General features: G+C 44.6%; 2 protein-coding genes across 8 annotated transcripts in view; one reads left to right on the top strand and one right to left on the bottom strand.

Annotated features, from left to right (window-relative positions):
* GATA1 (GATA binding protein 1) overlaps window positions 1-15,048 on the top strand; it is a 47,551-nt gene extending 32,503 nt beyond the window's left edge. For 2 of the 4 annotated variants that reach the window (XM_056539983.1, XM_056539984.1), the window contains exons 2-6: window positions 1,366-1,550; window positions 3,912-4,268; window positions 8,984-9,129; window positions 12,969-13,094; window positions 14,515-15,047. In XM_056539983.1, coding sequence (XP_056395958.1) covers window positions 1,376-1,550; window positions 3,912-4,268; window positions 8,984-9,129; window positions 12,969-13,094; window positions 14,515-14,829 — 1,119 coding nt within the window. In that variant the 5' untranslated portion in view covers window positions 1,366-1,375 and the 3' untranslated portion in view covers window positions 14,830-15,047. Of the gene's footprint in view, window positions 1-1,365; window positions 1,551-3,911; window positions 4,269-8,983; window positions 9,130-12,968; window positions 13,095-14,514 lie in introns of all 4 variants that reach the window. The other 2 variants (XM_056539981.1, XM_056539982.1) reach the window with 2 other exon arrangements.
* The window catches only part of LOC130291329 (chemokine-like protein TAFA-1), a 97,133-nt gene that overhangs the window by 76,128 nt on the left and 3,667 nt on the right, over window positions 1-17,338 (bottom strand). The gene's annotated exons all lie outside the window — the stretch shown is intronic.

Genomic DNA, 17,338 nt, shown 5'->3' on the forward strand with positions numbered 1-17,338 from the left:
CATCACGGCTGCGCCCCTTATAACGTCATGCCATGCCCCCTCAATGCAAGTCTATGGGAGGGGGCGTGGCATCCGCCACGCCCCCTCCCATAGACTTGCATTGAGGGGGTGTGGTGTGATGTTACGAGGGACGTGGCCGTGGGACGTGGCTGCTGGGTGCTGCACAGAGATGGTGGGGATCTGGCCCGCGGGACCCCCGCGATCAGACATCTTATCCCCTATCCTTTGGATAGGGGATAAGATGTCTAGGGGCGGAGTACCCCTTTAAAGGGGTTCTCCGGCGGAAAACATTTTTTTTTATGTCTTTATAAATCAACTGGTGCCAGAAAGTTAAACAGATTTGTAAATTACTTCTATTTAAAAAAAAAAATCTTTACCCTTCCAGTACTTTTTAGCAGCTGTATGCTACCGAGGAAATTCTGTTGTTTTTTAATTTGTTTTTTGTCTTGTCCACAGTGCTCTCTGTTGACACCTCTGTCCGTGTCAGGAACTGTCCAGAGCAAGAGAGGTTTGCAATTGGGATTTTCTCCTGATCTGGACAGATCCTGACAACAACAGAGGTGTCAGTAGAGAGCACTGTGGACAAGACAAAAAAGAAATTAATAAAGAACAGAATTTCCCCACCGGAGTAACCCTTTAACCTTTAAGACCCCCAGACAATAGTAAGACGTATACGGAAGAGAGAAGATCAGAAGGACCCTCCCTCACCATGTCAAATTCCGTCTCCACTGCCCATGCCTGTCGTTATATATGGGATCATTGTAATAGCACTGATGTTTTGTCTCTAGGTGGCGGTATTATATTTCATAGGGGGCAGTATAATTGTCATCAGTCCAGGTGTGGCAGCTGTGATTCTCTCAGAATTCCACGAGCGGAACTCCTCGGTGTGAACTTAACATTAGTGTGAATGGGTCTCCGCGAGACCCGTTCACACTGTGGAATTTCCGCGGCGGACAATTCCGCTGCTGAAATTGTTCCGCGCAAAGAAAGAACATGTTCATTCTTTGCACGGATTCCGCGAGCACTGCATAGCCGTCAATGGTGACGGCTCAGTGCCCCTCGGCCCTAGAGCCAAGGTAGCTTCGGCGGCGGCCGCCGCCAGGCGGAATCTCCGCTCGCGGAATTCAGCCCGTGAGAATTCCGTAGTGTGAACATGGCCTTAGACGACCTCTGTGGAGCTGAAATGTATTCGGTGCGCTTGTTTCCTTTTGCCATCTCCTCCTTTCAGTTCATACAGATTGCCTTGCAGGGGGCGACATTGAGCACGGGAGACGTGTGTTGTTGTTGCTTATGGTAATAATGTGAACAATGGTTTCCTTTATGTATAATGGACATTATCTCTACCTGTGTTGTAATCCCTGCCAGGTGCCCAGTCATGGAATTCACATCTCTGCCCGGCCACGAGCCTCTCAGCCAGTACCCAGAGCCCGCCATCACCCAAAGCAACGAGGAATCAGATTTCTTCTACAGTCTGGGCAGTGACAGTAGCCCGTCACAGTATGGAGGAGCCGTAACCAACCGCGAGGTGACAGCGTTCCGTCATTCTTCAGGTCAGGACCTTATCTATTCATTGGCATCCTTGTACATATGAGGCAGTATTATAGTAGTCATATTCTTGTATATAGGAGCAGTATTATAGTAGTCATATTCTTGTATAGAGGAGCAGTATTATAGTAGTCATATTCTTGTATATAGGAGCAGTATTATAGTAGTTATATTCTTGTATATAGGAGGCAGTATTATAGTAGTTATATTCTTGTATATAGGAGGCAGTATTATAGTAGTTATATTCCTGTATATAGGAGCAGTATTATAGTAGTTATATTCTTGTATATAGGAGATAGTATTATAGTAGTTATATTCTTGTATATAGGAGCAGTATTATAGTAGTTATATTCTTGTATATAGGAGCAGTATTATAGTAGTTATATTCTTGTATATAGGAGCAGTATTATAGTAGTTATATTCTTGTATATAGGAGCAGTATTATAGTAGTTATATTCTTGTATATTCGGGTAGAAAAGCAGACATGGTGCACATCTACAATCTTGTATAATGATCTGATTGCTTCTCAGCATAATATCAAAAACTAACAGGTTGTTAGTATACATTTTTGATCAAAAAGTACAAGCCCACTCGCCACGTCAAGGCCACCTATCCAGAGTGGGTCCCTAACGTCCCTAGCATAAAATGGCGCAGCACCGGGCGGCGACCACCACCGCCGCGACGCCAATGCCCACAGGGGGGAGCGACCCACCGGCAGAGCAGCCCCAATGCCACTCAAACCAGTCTATGAGCCGCACCCCCCCGCAGACACGGCGCCACGGCAGCAACGGACACCGCACAGCACCACACCAGTGTGAACAGGGATGTAATAGCTCACTTACCATACTCTCCCAGTCAGACTGGGAGGCAGCTAGGAAAGAAATGGCCCATGTGCAGCTAACTACTGCTTATATAGGGTTGGTTTGAGTGGCATTGGGGCCGCTCTGCCGGTGGTTCGTTCCCCCCTGTGGGCATTGGTGTTGCGGCGGTGGTGGTCGCCGCTCGGTGCTGCGCCATTTTATGCTAGGGACGTTAGGGACCCACTCTAAATAGGTGGCCTTGACGTGGCGAGTGGGCTTGTACTTTTTGATCAAAAATGTATACTAACAACCTGTTAGTTTTTGATATTATGCTGAGAAGCAATCAGATCATTATACAAGATTGTAGATGTGCACCATGTCTGTTTTTCTACCCGAATTCATATTCTTGTATATAGGAGCAGTATTATAGTAGTTATATTCTTGTATATAGGAGCAGTATTATAGTAGTTATATTCTTGTATATAGGAGCAGTATTATAGTAGTTATATTCTTGTATATAGGAGACAGTTTTATAGTAGTTATATTCTTGTATATAGGAGCAGTATTATAGTAGTTATATTCTTGTATATAGGAGACAGTATTATAGTAGTCATATTCTTGTATATAGGAGGCAGTATTATAGTAGTCATATTCTTGTATATAGGAGCAGTATTATAGTAGATATATTCTTGTATATAGGAGCAGTATTATAGTAGTTATATTCTTGTATATAGGAGCAGTATTATAGTAGTTATATTCTTGTATATAGGAGCAGTATTATAGTAGTTATAGTCTTGTATATAGGAGGCAGTATTATAGTAGTTATATTCTTGTATATAGGAGCAGTATTATAGTAGTTATATTCTTGTATATAGGAGGCAGTATTATAGTAGTTATATTCTTGTATATAGGAGCAGTATTATAGTAGTTATATTCTTGTATATAGGGGCAGTATTATAGTAGTTATATTCTTGTATATAGGAGCAGTATTATAGTAGTTATATTCTTGTACATTGGGGGCAGTATTATAGTAGTTATATTCTTGTATATAGGAGACAGTTTTATAGTAGTTATATTCTTGTATATAGGAGCAGTATTATAGTAGTTATATTCTTGTATATAGGAGACAGTATTATAGTAGTCATATTCTTGTATATAGGAGGCAGTATTATAGTAGTCATATTCTTGTATATAGGAGCAGTATTATAGTAGATATATTCTTGTATATAGGAGCAGTATTATAGTAGTTATATTCTTGTATATAGGAGCAGTATTATAGTAGTTATATTCTTGTATATAGGAGCAGTATTATAGTAGTTATAGTCTTGTATATAGGAGGCAGTATTATAGTAGTTATATTCTTGTATATAGGAGGCAGTATTATATTAGTTATAGTCTTGTATATAGGGGCAGTATTATAGTAGTTATATTCTTGTATATAGGAGACAGTATTATAGTAGTTATATTCTTGTATATAGGAGCAGTATTATAGTAGTTATATTCTTGTATATAGGAGCAGTATTATAGTAGTCATATTCTTATACATTTTTTTTTATTTTGTTTCAGTGCTCCAAAACTATCCTTCTCACTGGGCAGAAAGCAGTCCTGTGTTTCCCCACAACCTGAGCACCTATGGTAGAACTCCTAATACATTACCTCTGTACACATCAGTAGCTTCCCCTTTAGGACCTCTTACTACTCCTCCATTATATTCTCCTGTCCCCATACTTCTGGGCACTGCGCCATCAGCTGAACGTGAAGGGAGTCCTAAATTTCTGGAGACATTAAAAACGGAGAGGATGAGCCCAATGACCGGCGATCTGGTGTCACTGGAATCACGAAGCCCAAACAGTCAACTTATGTCTCAGATGGGATATCTCGGCTCTCCACAGGACTTCAATAACAGTCTCTTCCAGCCAGCAGGTATCTTGTCATCCTCCAACCTTAACCCCTTTAGGACCAGGCGTTTTTCGTTTTTTGCACTTTCGTTTTTTCCTCCTTACCTTTAAAAAAATCATAACTCTTTCAATTTTGCACCTAAAAATTGGTATTATGGCGTATTATTTGCACCACCAATTCTACTTTGTAATGACATTAGTCATTGTACCCAAAAATCTACAGCGAAACGGAAAAAAAAATCATTATGCGATAAAATTGAAAAAAAAATGCCATTTTGTAACTTTTGGGGGCTTCTGTTTCTACGTAGTACATTTTTCGTTAAAAATTACACCTTTCTTTATTCTCTAGGTCCATACGGTTAAAATGATACCCTACTTATATTGGTTTGATTTTGTATTACTACTGAAATAAATCATAACTACATGCAGGAAAATGTATACGTTTAAATTTGTCATTTTCTGAGCCCTATAACTTTTTTATTTTTCCACGTTCAAGGGGCTATGAGGGCTCATTTTTTGCGCCGTGATCTCAAATTTTTGTCGGTACCATGTTTGCATTGATCGGACTTTTTGATCGCTTTTTATTCATCTTTTCATGATATAAAAAGTGACCAAAAATACGCTATTTTGGACTTTGGAATTTTTTTTTTGCGCGTATACCATTGAACGTGCGGTTTAAAAAGGGGTATATTTTTATAATTTGGACATTTCCGCACGCGGCGATACCACGTTTATTTTTATTTACACAGTTTTTTTTTTTTTATTCTTGGAAATGCCGGGTGATTCAAACTTTTATTAGGGGAAGGGATCATTGAAAGGGTTAATGATTTTTTTTACACTTTTCTCATGCCATATTATAACCCCCAGGGGGGGCTATAACATTGCATGTACTGATCTTTACCACTGATTGATCCATCGCCATAGGAATGCATCAATCAGTGTTTTCGGCGATTGAATGCTCAAGCCTGGATCTCAGGCTTGAAGCATTCATTCCGCGATCGGACTGCAGGAAGGAAGGTAAGAGACCTTCCTCCTGTGCTACAGCTGTTCGGGATGCCGCGACGATCCCGAACAGCTCCCTGAGCTAACCGGCACATTTTACTTTCACTTTTAGCCGTGCGGCTCAGCTTTGAGCGCGAGGCTAAAGGGTTAATAGCGCGCGGCACCGTGATCAGTGCCGCATGCTATTAGCGGCAGGTCCCGGCTTCACTATGACGCCGGGCCCGCCGCGATATGATGCAGGGTTACCGTGTAACCCCACGTTATATCACGGGAGCGGGACTAGGGGCGTAAGTTTACGCCCTTGGTCCTTAACCGGTTAAAGGGGTACTCCGCTGGAAAACTTTTTTTTTTTTTTTTTTAAATCAACTGGTGTTAGAAAGTTAAACAGATTTGTAAATTACTTCTATTAAAAAAAATCTTAATCCTTCCCGTAGTTATCAGCTGTTATATGCTCCAAAGAAAGTTCTTTTCTTTTTGAATTTCCTTTCTGTCTGACCACAGTGCTCTCTGCTGATACCTCTGTCCATGTCAGGAACTGTCCAGAGCAGGAGAGGTTTGCTATGGGGATTTACCCCTACTCCGGACAGTTCCTAAAATGGACAGAGATGTCAACAGAGAGCACTGTGGTCAGACAGAAAGGAAATTCAAAAAGAAAAGAACTTCTCGTGGAGCATACTGCAGCTGATAAGTACAGGAAGGATTAAGATTTTTTTTTATAGAAGTAATTTACAAATCTGTTTACCTTTCTGTCACTAGTTGATTTAAAAAAAAAAAGTTTTCTAGTGGAGTTCCCCTTTAAGATCTAGCCAAGGAATGAGATGAGGGGTCTATCAGGTATATTTATGGGGAGATCAAAGGGAGAGGTTAAAGGGGTACTCCACTGCCTCAGAGACCGGAACATTTTGTAGCTGGGTGCAGGCTGCGGGGAGTCATGATGTCACAGCCATGCCCCCTTAATGCAAGTCTATGGGAGGGGGAGTGGTAGCCCCCACCCATAGACTGGCATTGAGGGGGCGTGGCCGTGATGTCACGACCTCCGTAGCCCAGCAATCGGAACAAAATGTTCAGGACGCTGAGGCAGTGGACTACCCCTTTTAAGGCTGCATTCACACCACATTTTTGCAATACAGTTCCTGTATCAGGTTTTTGTTGAAAAACGGATTCCTCAAAACCGGACTAAACTGTATGAAAACGTGTGTACAAATTTAAATCCGTATACGGTTTGAAAAATGATGTCCGGTTGCATCTGTTTTTTAAGGAAAAAAAAACTAAACGTTTCTAACTTTTACTCCATTATTAATAAAGTTTCATTTGTTTGATTGAAATTCCAAGAAAAAAAACTGTGCAAAGTCAAAAACCGTATGGTGAAAACCAGATGGTACCGTATGCACATAAAGTTCTGTACGGTTCCCATTGACTCCCATGTTAAAAAAAAATTGTATACGGTTTAATACGTTTTTTTTACCCGGACCAAAAAACGTGCTAGTCTACAGTTTTGGGTACGGGTGGGGAAAGGGACAAAACCGTACAAGACGCAAAATGGATGCAACCGGATGCCGTTGGCTGTCCGGGCATGCTGGGAGTTGTAGTTTTGCAACATCTGGAGGTCCGCAGGTTGAAGACCACTGGTTTAGATGTTGGAGGGTATGGATGTCGGAGGGTGTAGATGTCGGAGAGTGTAGATGTTGGAGGGGATAGATGTTGGAGGGGATAGATGTTGGAGGGTGTAGATGTTGGAGGGGATAGATGTTGGGGGGGGATAGATGTTGGGGGGATAGATGTTGGAGGGTGTAGATTTTGGAGGGTGTAGATGTTGGAGGGTGTAGATGTTGGAGGGGATAGATGTTGGAGGGGATAGATGTTGGGGGGGATAGATGTTGGGGGGGATAGATGTTGGAGGGTGTAGATGTTGGGGGGTGTAGATGTTGGAGGGGATAGATGTTGGAGGGGATAGATGTTGGAGGGGGTAGATGTTGGAGGGGGTAGATGTTGGAGGGGGTAGATGTTGGAGGGGGTAGATGTTGGAGGGGATAGATGTTGGAGGGGTTAGATGTTGGAGGGTGTAGATGTTGGAGGGGTTAGATGTTGGAGGGTGTAGATGTTGGAGGGGATAGATGTTGGAGGGTATGGATGTTGGAGGGGATAGATGTTGGGGGGGATAGATGTTGGAGGGTGTAGATTTTGGAGGGTGTAGATGTTGGAGGGGTTAGATGTTGGAGGGTGTAGATGTTGGAGGGGATAGATGTTGGAGGGTATGGATGTTGGAGGGGATAGATGTTGGGGGGGATAGATGTTGGAGGGTGTAGATGTCGGAGGGTGTAGATGTCGGAGGGTGTAGATGTCGGAGGGTGTAGATGTCGGAGGGTGTAGATGTCGGAGGGTGTAGATGTCGGAGGGTGTAGATGTCGGAGGGTGTAGATGTCGGAGGGTGTAGATGTCGGAGGGTGTAGATGTCGGAGGGTGTAGATGTCGGAGGGTGTAGATGTCGGAGGGTGTAGATGTCGGAGGGTGTAGATGTCGGAGGGGATAGATGTTGGAGGGGTTAGATGTTGGAGGGGATAGATGTTGGGGGGGATAGATGTTTGAGGGTGTAGATTTTGGAGGGTGTAGATTTTGGAGGGGATAGATGTTGGAGGGGATAGATGTTGGAGGGGTTAGATGTTGGAGGGGTTAGATGTTGGAGGGTGTAGATGTTGGAGGGGATAGATGTTGGAGGGGATAGATGTTGGAGGGGATAGATGTTGGAGCGTATAGATGTTGGAGGGGATAGATGTTGGAGGGGATAGATGTTGGAGGATATAGATGTTGGGGGGGATAGATTTTGGAGGGTGTAGATGTTGGAGGGGATAGATGTCGGAGTGTGTAGATGTCGGAGGGTGTAGATGTCGGAGGGTGTAGATGTCGGAGGGTGTAGATGTCGGAGGGTGTAGATGTCGGAGGGTGTAGATGTCGGAGGGTGTAGATGTCGGAGGGGGTAGATGTCGGAGGGTGTAGATGTCGGAGGGTGTAGATGTTGGAGGGGATAGATGTCGGAGTGTGTAGATGTCGGAGGGTGTAGATGTCGGAGGGTGTAGATGTCGGAGGGTGTAGATGTCGGAGGGTGTAGATGTCGGAGGGTGTAGATGTCGGAGGGTGTAGATGTCGGAGGGGGTAGATGTCGGAGGGTGTAGATGTCGGAGGGTGTAGATGTCGGAGGGGATAGATGTTGGAGGGGTTATATGTTGGAGGGTGTAGATGTTGGAGGGTATGGATGTCGGAGGGGATAGATGTCGGAGGGTGTAGATGTCGGAGGGGATAGATGTCGGAGGGTGTAGATGTCGGAGGGTGTAGATGTCGGAGGGTGTAGATGTCGGAGGGTGTAGATGTCGGAGGGTGTAGATGTCGGAGGGTGTAGATGTTGGAGGGGATAGATGTCAGAGGGGATAGATGTTGGAGGGGTTAGATATTGAGATACATTGATGGACGCCCTATGGATGATGGGATACATGACGGGAGATGATATATGTTAGAGCTGTAGACACAGAAGTGATGGAGACAATGGAGGTCGGAGAATGACCTTGGTTTATGTGATGGAGGTTACAGTGGAGGTCAGATATTATCAGGTGATGGGAATGTATTATTGGTATTAAATCTCATTAAGATTATGGATGTTCTGGTGTAAAATTTGCATGTTTGGGGGTAGAATTGTATCTTGTTTATGCCTTTTCTATCTACTTCTTCTCTCTTTACGAAAAACAGAAGATCGCGAGTGCGTAAACTGTGGCGCCACGGTGACCCCGCTGTGGAGACGAGATATTAGTGGCCACTACCTGTGTAATGCCTGCGGCCTCTACCACAAGATGAACGGGCAGAACCGTCCGCTGATCCGACCAAAGAAACGTCTGGTAAGGAACATGGAGGGGAATATAGTGAGCGGAACACATAGGCATAATAGAGGTGTGTGCGGCCATTAGGGTCCTCACCTCCCTGCCATGCCCCATGGCATCGCTGCTTCGCCAGGAATGCCAAATCGGTTTTACTGGTTCCTAGGTGACAATTTGGTTAATGCCTAGTTGTTCGCCAGGAATGCTTTTCGGTCCTTGAGTAGCTTCGGCGAAAGAGGACATTGTACCTGGAACCTTGCAGGTGCCTTCTGGCCTGGAAGTGAAGGGTTTGCTTTTTTGGGGGCCTCTCTCCTTTCGGAGAAGGGCTTGCGATGGACCGCATCCTCGTGCACGTTTTTTTTTTGTGTCAACACATGCACTTGGGTGACTCCAGAGCACGTACCTCGGCTCTTCGATAATATAGGGCGGTAGACAGATGTCATGATGGTTCCTAAAAAACTAAGGGCACGTTCAGACTAGCAGATCCACAGCGTATTTTACGTTGCGGATCCGCCGCCGAAGGACCGCTACAGGGTGCCATTAGACGTGCCTGCTCGGAGCGGTAATAAGCCACTATGAACAGACACGCTGCGATGTGCGAGTTGCCGTGCGCATGCGCAGTATACTTTCACATGTGCGGCGACTCTCACATCGCAGCAGTGTGTCTGCTCCGGTGTAGTGTCACTCCGAGGAGGCACATCTAAAGGCAAGCAATATAGAGTGAAGTCCTTGGGAGGGAAAAATAACCGCCAGAGAACAGACACGCTGCGATGTGCTAGATGCCGCGCGCATGCGCAGTTTAATCGCACATGCGCGGTGACTCTCACATCGCAGCAGTATGTCTGCTCCGGTGTAGTGTCACTCCGAGGAGGCACATCTAAAGGCAAGCAATATAGAGTGAAGTCCTGGGGAGGGAAAAATAACCGCCAGAGAATAGACACGCTGCGATGTGCTAGTTGCCACGCGCATGAGCAGTATACTGTAAACTGTGGCGCCACGGTGACCCCGCTGTGGAGACGAGATATTAGCGGCCACTACCTGTCTAATGCCTGCGGCTTCTACCACAAGATGAACGGGCAGAATCGTCCGCTGATCCGACCAAAGAAACGTCTTGTTAGGAACATAGCGTGGAATATAGTGAGCGGAACACTATGAACAGACACGCTGCGATGTGCGAGTTGCCGCGCGCATGCGCAGTATAATCGCACATGCGCGGTGACTCTCACATCGCAGCAGTATGTCTGCTCGTAGCGGTGTAGTGTCACTCCAAGCAGGCAGGCACATCTACAGGCAAGGAATATAGAGTGAAGTCGCGCTCACCTCTCCTAACTCGGTGCATGGACTGGTGCCCGGCTAGGCACCAAGTAGTACTGAAGAAAAGGCAGAAGGTTCAGCACTTTGATAATTTGCAGTTTGAATGAAGTAGATGACACACAGTAAAAGCGACAGTCAGACGCGTTTCGAGCGCTTGCGCTCGAAACGCGTCTGCCTGTCGCTTTTACTGTGTGTCATCTACTTCATTCAAACTGCAAGTGCTGAACCTTCTGCCTTTTCTTCATCTAAAGGCCTCCTGTAGCAGTCCTGTGGCAGCGGATCAGCAGCGTAAAATACGTACGTACGAATGTACCCTACACAGTCATGGCCGTAAATGTTGCCCCCCCTGAAATTTTTCAGGAAGATGAAGTATTTCTCAGAGAAAAGGATTGCAGTAACACATGTTTTGCTATACACATGTTTATTCCCTTTGTGTGTATTGGAACTAAACCAAAAAAGGGAGGAAAAAAAGCAAATTGGACATAATGTCACCAAACTCCAAAAATGGTCTGGACAAAATTATTGGCACCCTTTCAAAATTGTGGAAAAATAAGATTGTTTCAAGCATGTGATGTTCCTTTATACTCACCTGGGGCAAGTAACAGGTGTGGGCAATATAAAAAATCACACCTGAACGCAGATAAAAAGGAGAGAAGTTCACTTAGTCTTTGCATTGTGTGTCTGTGTGTGCTACACTAAGCACGGACAACAGAAAGAGGAGAAGAGAACTGTCTGAGGACTTGAGAACCAAAATTGTGGAAAAATATCAACAATCTCAAGGTTACAAGTCCATCTCCAGAGATCTAGATTTGCCTTTGTCCACAGTGCGCAACATTATCAAGAAGTTTGCAACCCATGGCACTGTAGCTAATCTCCCTGGGTGTGGACGGAAGAGAAAAACTGATGAAAGGTGTCAACGCAGGATAGTCTGGATGGTGGATAAGCAGCCCCAAACAAGTTCCAAAGATATTCAAGCTGTCCTGCAGGCTCAGGGAGCATCAGTGTCAGCGCGAACTATCCGTCGACATTTAAATGAAATAAAACGCTATGGAGGAGACCCAGGAGGACCCCACTATGGAGGAGACCCAGGAGGACCCCACTATGGAGGAGACCCAGGAGGACCCCACTATGGAGGAGACCCAGGAGGTCCCCACTATGGAGGAGACCCAGGAGGACCCCACTATGGAGGAGACCCGGGAGGACCCCACTATGGAGGAGACCCAGGAGGACCCCACTATGGCAGGAGACCCAGGAGGACCCCACTATGGAGGAGACCCAGGAGGACCCCACTATGGAGGAGACCCAGGAGGACCCCACTATGGAGGAGACCCAGGAGGACCCCACTATGGAGGAGACCCAGGAGGACCCCACTATGGAGGAGACCCAGGAGGACCCCACTATGGAGGAGACACAGGAGGACCCCACTATGGAGGAGACACAGGAGGACCCCACTGCTGACACAGAGACATAAAAAGCAAGACTACATTTTACCAAAATCAACTTGAGTAACCAAAATCCTTCTGGGAAAACATCTTGTGGGCAGATGAGACCAAGATAGAGCTTTTTGGTAAAGCCCATCATTCTACTGTTTACCGAAAACGGAATGAGACCTACAAAGAAAAGAACACAGTACCTACAGTGACATATGGGGGAGGTCAGTGATGTTTTGGGGTTGTTTTGCTGCCTCTGGCACTGGGGGCCTTGAATGTGTACAAGGCATCATGAAATCTGAGGATTACCAATGGATTTTGGGTCGCACTGTACAGCCCAGTGTCAGAAAGCTGGGTTTGTGTCCGAGATCTTGGGTCTTCCAGCAGGACAATGACCCCAAACATACGTCAAAAAGCCCCAGAAATGGATGACAACAAAGTGCTGGAGAGTTCTGAAGTGTCAGCAATGAGTCCAGATCTAAATCCCATTGATCACCTGTGGAGAGATCTTATAATTACTGTTGGGAAAAGGCGCCGTCCAATAAGAGACCGGGAGCAGTTTGTAAAGGAAGAGTGGTCCAACATTCCGGCTGAGAGGTGTAAGAAGCTTATTGATGCTTATAGGAAGACACTGATTTCTCTTATTTTTTCCAAAGGGTGTGCAACCAAATTATTAAGTTAAGGGTGCCAATAATATTGTCCAGCCCATTTTTGGAGTTTGGTGACATTATGTCCAATTCCCTTTTTTTCCTCCTTTTTTGGTTTAGTTCCAATACACACAAAGGGAATAAACATGTGTATAGCAAAACCTGTGTTACTGCAATCCTTTCCTGTGAGGAATACTTTTTCTAGAACAATTTCAGGGGTGCCAACATTTACGGCCATGACTGTATATGGTTTATGGAAAGCAGAATATGGCTCAGTAGGTCTGAAGAGACTTACCGTAGTTATCTGACACATCATGGACATCTTCTGCGGTTCAGTATGTGGGAGCAGTGATGACATTTATGAAGGAGGAACTGCGGGCCGAGCGCTAAAGGGTCATTCTTCTCGGTTATACTTGCAAAATGTTCTAAATGTATCTCCAACCATCTTCATCTTATCTCTACTGCGCAGATTGTCAGCAAGAGGGCTGGGACCCAATGCAGCAATTGTCATACAAGCACCACAACCCTATGGAGAAGGAACACGAATGGCGACCCTGTCTGCAACGCCTGCGGACTGTATTATAAGCTGCACAATGTAAGAGCTGGGGATGAGCTGGGCAGCGAGTGCCGACCAAGATGGCTGCCATTAGAACTTCTACAGGGGTGGTCACCAAGCTGGCGTACATTGCTGCAGAGATGACATTAAAGGGTGACGCAAACCTATGTGGAATCTCTGATGGTGGCCGAGTACTTCAAGGGGGAAATGTCTCTTTGCGTACAGTGTTACGCTGTATTTTTGGGGTCAGGAGTAGGGTTACCACCTTTCTTGCAAAAAAAAAAATACCGGCCATGCTAATTTGCATAGTTGATTATATATGGGTGACATCACAGGATACACATATGCGGGGGAAATTTTGTCCTATTCTGGCCCCTATAACTTTTTATTTCCCCTTATATGGGGCTGTATGAGGGATCATTTTTTGCGCCCGATCTGTAGTTTTTACCGGGACCATTTTTGTTTTGATGTGAGTTTTTGCTCACTTTTGTTTTATTAAATATAGGAGTTGCAGTTAGTTTCTAACTACAAATCCCAGCATGCCCTGATACAGCCTGTGGGTCAGCTGCTTCTCCAAACGAAAACTACAACTCCCAGCATGTTGGACCATACAGTAGTATATAGTATAGGTCAGTGTTTCCCAACCAGGGGTGCCTCCAGCTGTTGCAAAACTACAACTCCCCGCATGTTGGACTATATAGTAGTGTATAGTATAGGTCAGTGTTTACCAACCAGGGCGCCTCCAGCTGTTGCAAAATTACAACTCCCAGCATGTTGGATTACATAGTAGTATATAGTATAGGTCAGTGTTTCCCAACCAGAGGTGCCTCCAGCTGTTGAAAAATTACAACTCCCAGCATGTTGGATTACATAGTAGTATATAGTATAGGTCAGTGTTTCCCAACCAGAGGTGCCTCCAGCTGTTGAAAAATTACAACTCCCAGCATGTTGGACTATATAGTAGTATATAGTATAGGTTAGTGTTTCCCAACCAGGGGTGCCTCCAGCTGTTGCAAAACTACAACTCCCAGCATGTTGGACAATATAGTAGTATATAGTATAGGTCAGGGCCTCCAGCTGTTGCAAAACTACAACTCCCAGCATGTTGGACAATATAGTAGTATATAGTATAGGTCAGGGGTGCCTCCAGCTGTTGCAAAACTACAATTCCCAGCATGCCCGGACAGCCGTTGGCTGTCTGGGCATGCTGGGAGTTGTAGTTTTGCAACAGCTGGAGGCGCTCTGGTTGGGAAACATTGGTATAAGTATATGGTGCAACATTTTGGGAGATGGAGGATTGGTTAGATAAATACCGTTCATTGCATTGTGTGTATTTTTAATATAAAAATACCGTCAGTGTGGCCAAAATACCGTCTGTCCCGGTAAAATACCGTCACCCTAGTCAGGAGAGGGGTTTTAGGACTATAACCAGAGATTGCTGACTTCTTTTCTACCTCAGGTGAACCGCCCCTTAACCATGAAGAAGGAAGGAATCCAAACACGGAACCGGAAGGTGAGCAGCAAATCCAAGAAGAAGAAGCAGCAGAACCCGGAGGGTCTCTTCGAACCTCTCAGGAACAGCCCAGAAGATCAGGCTATGTATCCATTCGGACCCATTTTTCTCCCTGGCCAGATACCTTCTATGGGACACTTGATGCCGATGCCCTGCTCGCCTCCTCCTCATCATCACCTGATTTCTCCTCCAAGGATCCCTCACTCGCCCCCACATTATAGACCTCACATGGTCCCGGGGGTCTCGTCTGCTCTCAGCTAAACAGTGGGGCAACGGCTACAACTTCCAGCACAGACATCTCCGCTTCTTCTCAGCAGGGATGTGCATAGACTCAAAAGGGGGCTTGAGCCCCTGTCCTTTCAATGCACCTGCCCTCTCAATGATTGGAAACTCTGGAAACACTGTGGGGTCATGCGGGTCCCATTCAGCGGACATGACTGCCGGAGGTCCCTTACCTCAGAAATTGTGTTAAAGGGGTATTCCAGGAAAAAAACATATATATATATATATATATATATCTCAACTGGCTCCAGGAAGCTAAACAGATTTGTAAATTACTTCTATAAAAAAAATCTTAATCCTTTCAGTACTTGAGAGCTGCTGAAGTTGAGTTGTTCTTTTCTGTCTGGCAACAGTGCTCTCTGCTGACATCTCTGCTTGTCTCGGGAACTGCACAGAGTAGAAGAGGTTTGCTATGGGGATTTGCTTCTACTCTGCACAGTGTCATCAGAGAGCACTTAGACAGAAAAGAACAACTCAACTTCAGCAGCTCATAAGTACTGAAAGGATTAAGATTTTTTAATAGAGGTAATTTACAAATCTGCTTAACTTTCTGGAGCCAGTTGAGATATATATATATATATATATATATATATATATATATATATATAAAAGAAAGTTTTTTTTCCTGGATAACCCCTTTAATAAATGTAAGATTTTTACAAACTCTTTTTTTTTTTTTTTTTTTTTTAAATAGAGTTTGTAAAAACCTTACATTTATTAAAGGGGTTATCCAGGAAAAAAACTTTCATATATATATATATATATATATATATATATATATATATATATCAACTGGCTCCAGAAAGTTAAACAGATTTGTAAATTATCTCTATTAAAAAATCTTAATCCTTTCAGTACTTATGAGCTTCTGAAGTTGAGTTGTTCTTTTCTGTCTAAGTGCTCTCTGATGACGTGTGTCTCGGGAACCGCCCAGAGTAGAAGCAAATCCCCATAGCAAACCTCTTCTACTCTGTGCAGTTCCCGAAACAAGCAGAGATGTCAGCAGAGAGCACTGTTGCCAGACAGAAAAGAACAACCCAACTTCAGCAGCTGATAATTATTGGAAGGATTAAGATTTTTTTAATAGAAGTAATTTACAAATCTGATTAACTTTCTGGAGCCAGTTGATATCTATATAAAAGTTTTTTCCTGGAATACCCCTTTAACAAATGTAAGGTTTTTACAAACTTTTTTTTTTTATAATGAGAAGTGCCCTTTTTTCTACTTAGTCCCTCCCCCCCCCCAAAAAAAATGTCTGTGCATGTCCCTGCTTCTCAGTCCATGGATGACCTCAGCCCAGTGTTTCCCAACCAGGGTGCCTCCAGCTGTTGCAAAACTACAACTCCCAGCATGCCTGGACAGCCGAAGGCTGTCCAGGCATGCTGGGAGTTGTAGTTTTGCAACAGCTGGAGGCACCCTGTTTGAGAAACACTGCCTCAGTCCATTGGGTTTCCTGGTAATACTCACCTTTTTGGAGTTTCCTTCACCTATGAGCAGACATTTTTTCCCTTGCCCCCCACTACCTTGTGTCCCCCCCCCTCTCCCCTCACCCGCTTGTTCCCTTTTATATGATTTTTATAACAATGTTTTATAAAAAGTTTTTAGCACGATTCTGAGGTGCATGATGCGGGGAGAGCGCTGGTGTGTGAATGAGCTTGTGATACTGACGGGCAGATGACGGGCAGACCTCCAGGACTGTCCCGGGTGGTAGGGACTTTCTCTGGATTTATAGGGTCCCTGGAAATGTCTCATTTTTATTATTTCTATTAATGAATGTAAAATAAAATATGTCTCCTGTGATATCTCACACCGGTCTGTGGTCATGAAGATGTTAATAGGAATTTGTGACGGATATGATAGGCTTAGATACATGGGCTCAGCAGACAGTATCAAACATGATAGGCTTAGATATATCAGCTCAGCAGACAGTATCACACATGATAGGCTCAGATACACGGGCTCAGCAGATAGTATCACACATGATAGGCTCAGATACACGGGCTCAGCTGACAGTATCAAACATGATAGGCTTAGATATATCAGCTCAGCAGACAGTATCACACATGATAGGCTTAGATACACGGGCTCAGCTGACAGTATCAAACATGATAGGCTTAGATACACGGGCTCAGCAGACAGTATCACACATGATAGGCTTAGATACACGGGCTCAGCTGGCAGTATGAAACATGATAGGCTTAGATACACAGGCTCAGCAGACAGTATGAAACATGATAGGCTTAGATACACGGGCTCAGAAGACAGTATCATACATGATAGGCTTAGATACACTGGCTCAGCAGACAGTATCATACATGATAGGCTTAGATACACAGGCTCAGCAGACAGTATCACACATGATAGGCTTAGATACACGGGCTCAGCAAACAGTATCAAACATGATAGGCTTAGATACACGAGCTCAGCAGACAATATTAAAACATGATAGGCTTAGAAACACGGGCTCAGCAGACAGTATCACACATGA

This window comes from Hyla sarda, chromosome 9 (assembly GCF_029499605.1).
Source record: "Hyla sarda isolate aHylSar1 chromosome 9, aHylSar1.hap1, whole genome shotgun sequence".
Taxonomy (NCBI): Eukaryota; Metazoa; Chordata; class Amphibia; order Anura; family Hylidae; genus Hyla; species Hyla sarda.